At 42.9% G+C, this 3,291-nt stretch overlaps 1 protein-coding gene across 3 annotated transcripts in view; it reads left to right on the forward strand.

Moving 5' to 3' along the window:
• Positions 1-256: 256 nt before the first annotated feature.
• Positions 257-3,291, forward strand: part of slc25a26 (solute carrier family 25 member 26) — a 45,510-nt gene continuing 42,475 nt past the window's right edge. For 2 of the 3 annotated variants that reach the window (XM_031841640.1, XM_031841500.1), the window contains exons 1-3: positions 257-405; positions 1,607-1,763; positions 2,950-3,068. In XM_031841640.1, coding sequence (XP_031697500.1) covers positions 373-405; positions 1,607-1,763; positions 2,950-3,068 — 309 coding nt within the window. In that variant the 5' untranslated portion in view covers positions 257-372. Of the gene's footprint in view, positions 406-1,589; positions 1,764-2,949; positions 3,069-3,291 lie in introns of all 3 variants that reach the window. The other variant, XM_031841573.1, reaches the window with a different exon arrangement.

Here is a 3,291-nt window from a genome sequence, read left to right on the forward strand (position 1 = left end):
TTTGTTTTAAAGTCCATTTTCATCCGATCCTACATTAATTAACATACATACTGTGGTTACATATGTCTTAATTAAACTGACAATCACTATATGACCAGAGCATAACGAGCATACTATATATATATATATATATATATATATATATATAGCACAGAATTTAACCCGATTTAATGAAGCCACAGAAATCTCCTCTCTTGGCAGCTTTCGAGGTCATGTGATTCGTATGCGTCATGACGTAATGCGGAAGTAACCCAGCCAAGATGGCAGCGTCCTTGACAGGCATGTCGTGATTGTTGTCATCTGTTTAACATGGTCAACAGTTGCACATGTACGGGCTGTACAACTGGCAAGAGACGGTTTTGAGAGCGGAGCATGGAGAGACGAGAGTTCGTCGCGTCGCTGGTGGTAAGTTTGCTATTTTGTACGAATGCTACGTGTTAATATTTATATCAGCCAACCTTTAACGTTACTGTCATTACACATGTTGTCGGTTGCTGGCAGCTGAAGACCGATTTACCACGAGAGCTTACGGTGTGGACATGTCATGTTCGTGTTCTGCTTATAAGACACTAAAGAGTTCATCTTTTTTGCAATGTATAGTAACAGACAAGCCAGAAACATGGCGTACCCAAAGGGACGTGTGTGACCTACTGCAGCCACACAGCTTTTCATGTCATTACGGGAGGTAGTTAGTACTGAGTCATTACAAGCACGATCACAAATAAGATAAACAAAGTGCAGGTTGAACCAGCTCTATGCAAGTTATTTTTTTGTATAGTTATGCGTTATTTCGTCATGCCTGAGCTTAACTTTATGTATAAAAAGCACATAATGGAGTTTGTTCATCATAAACGTGCCCTTTTTCAATTGACACATCGATACTTCATTTGTAAGTTCTTCGATGAGGCTAGAGGCTTGTGAAGACAGACATGAGTGTTGGAAAATAAATGTTTGTGTGTGTGTGATGTGCCCTCTTTTGTTGCATTTATTGCTAATTTATTAAGCTGTTTTAAAATGAAATAAATTAGTAATTCATAGTAAGAACAAATATCCAAGTACTTTTGTTTAGTGTTACTTTAAACTCTGTGTGAAGTATCCACCGCACTCGGAGACATTGGTGGGTTATCCCTATTATATCGACTAATGAGGTCGGTCACACTCAATGACGATAGGCCACTTTATTTATGTTCTCTTTTGAATCATCAGTGTCTGTCCACTGATGGCCGAAAACACGTTGTTTTTGAGGGAAAAAGCTCGGATGAACCTGCTGTACACTACCTGCCCAGCACCAAACAGCAGGCACACCAACTCGGCAAATAGCTGGCGATCACAGTGTAGCCTTTAGAGGCTAGAGAGGCAGATGTGTCCCTCAGAAGTTGTAGAACAAAACACATTCATATGTCAGGACAGGAGACCAAAAACATGTCTCCAAATTATCCCTCATCTTACGCCGTGTCTGCAAAATGCGTGTATCCAGCCTGTTGAAAAATGGCCCCCAAAAAAACCCATTCATTAATTATGTAGAAGATCTGAATATGTGTTCCACCACCGGTGTTACAGCGTGCGTAACGCTGCGTTATGTCTCACAGAGTAATTGTCTCTCCAGGCAGGCGGCTGTGCGGGGATGTGTGTGGATCTGACCCTCTACCCCCTGGACACCGTGAAGACAAGAATGCAGAGTCAGCAGGGCTTCCACAAGGCAGGGGGCTTCAGGGGCATCTACGCCGGAGTCCCATCTGCTGCCGTCGGCTCCTTCCCCAACGGTATGACGCTCGTAGTGAAAGCTGGATATATATGACGCGAAGGTCCACTGCTCATTGTTGTTTTGTAATTGATGTTCTTACTAAACATGGATTCATTTTGCCAGTTCACAGTCAAAGTAGTTTAGTTAATTTGCTTTGTATAGTGTTAGGCAGGCATTCAGCTTGTAGTCGCATGAAACAATTACAAGCGGTGGCAAAGTCCCTGTTCGTTATTTAGTTCCTGATGAGATCATCCTCACTGGCTCTTTTGGCCGTTGAGGAAATTTACTTATGGTAATATACGATGACAAGAATAACGAGGAGCTGGATTTTTAAGATTGAGTTTTTTGAGGATATCATTTATTAGAGTCAGATTAATACGGTGGAACCTTAAAATGATTGATGCGCCGAGGCTCGTCTTTAAATGGTTTTAGTGTAGCTGCCTAACCGAGATTGCTTCGTGACTAACATGCTCAAAAGCAACATGTTGATGAGCCCTTTGGTGATGGAGCAGATCACCTGCAGGTCTGAAGGAAGCTGCAACACATCCAGCCCTCGAGTCTCAGTTTCTGAACAGCATTGCATCCATAAACCAACTGTTTCCATCTATACTATTGCAAATGCACCAAGTCAATCTTATCAAGTACATTTCTACGTAGACCCTTTGAATGGAAGAAGTTGTAAATACACAAATATTTGAACAAATCACTTTGGATTGATGCTACTCTAAGGCTGAGAATAGAAGCTCTGGTATTTGATAATCAATAGACCATCAATCAACATCTTTTGACTATTAAATGAGTCGGCGTCACTAAGCCCAAGCTCTTATGCTCTTATGATCATATGCATATCAGAGACAGAAGGATAAACATGAGATGTTCAACTCATATGTTGTTGGTTTGAAAATAATACAATCTGTTTGCTGCAGTTTCAAAAATGAATTCAACACTTTTGCAGGATGAATGTATGAGACGAATGATTAAGAAAGAACTGAACTTTATCCGCAGGACAGACGCATAACTTTCTTCGCTTTTACCCCAATTGACACACACACACACACACACACACACACACACACACACACGCGCGCGCGTGGACACACGCTCACGCCGCGGTTTCTCCCCTGTCAGTGGTAGTGAGGGATATTAATTGCTGTATGCTGGTTGACTAATGGGCCTTAAATGGCTGTGGTTCTGCTTGATTTCAGCCGCTGCTTTCTTTGTCACCTACGAATGCACTAAGTCCCTGCTCGGCGCCAGCGGAGCGCTGTCAGCACCGCACGTAGCACCTGTCACTCACATGCTGGCCGCCTCCCTGGGAGAAATAGTAAGTCCTTCTCCTCCCTCATTCTCCCAACTTTTGCCTCCTTTCATTCGGACTTTCAGTCTGCCGCCACACTGTGAACTCATGTATGTTTGTATTGGCCTAAATCATCCTTTGTTGTCCCAGTCCTAGAAGGCCGGCTACCTTACGCACATGCCTTACGTCCTCTTTGTTCCTTCACCACCTCCGGCATGTCCGGTAACGTTATTGCCTTTCACATTTCACA

Source organism: Anarrhichthys ocellatus, unplaced genomic scaffold (assembly GCF_004355925.1).
Source record: "Anarrhichthys ocellatus isolate YVR2014 unplaced genomic scaffold, GSC_Weel_1.0 scaffold1, whole genome shotgun sequence".
NCBI classification, from domain to species: domain Eukaryota; kingdom Metazoa; phylum Chordata; class Actinopteri; order Perciformes; family Anarhichadidae; genus Anarrhichthys; species Anarrhichthys ocellatus.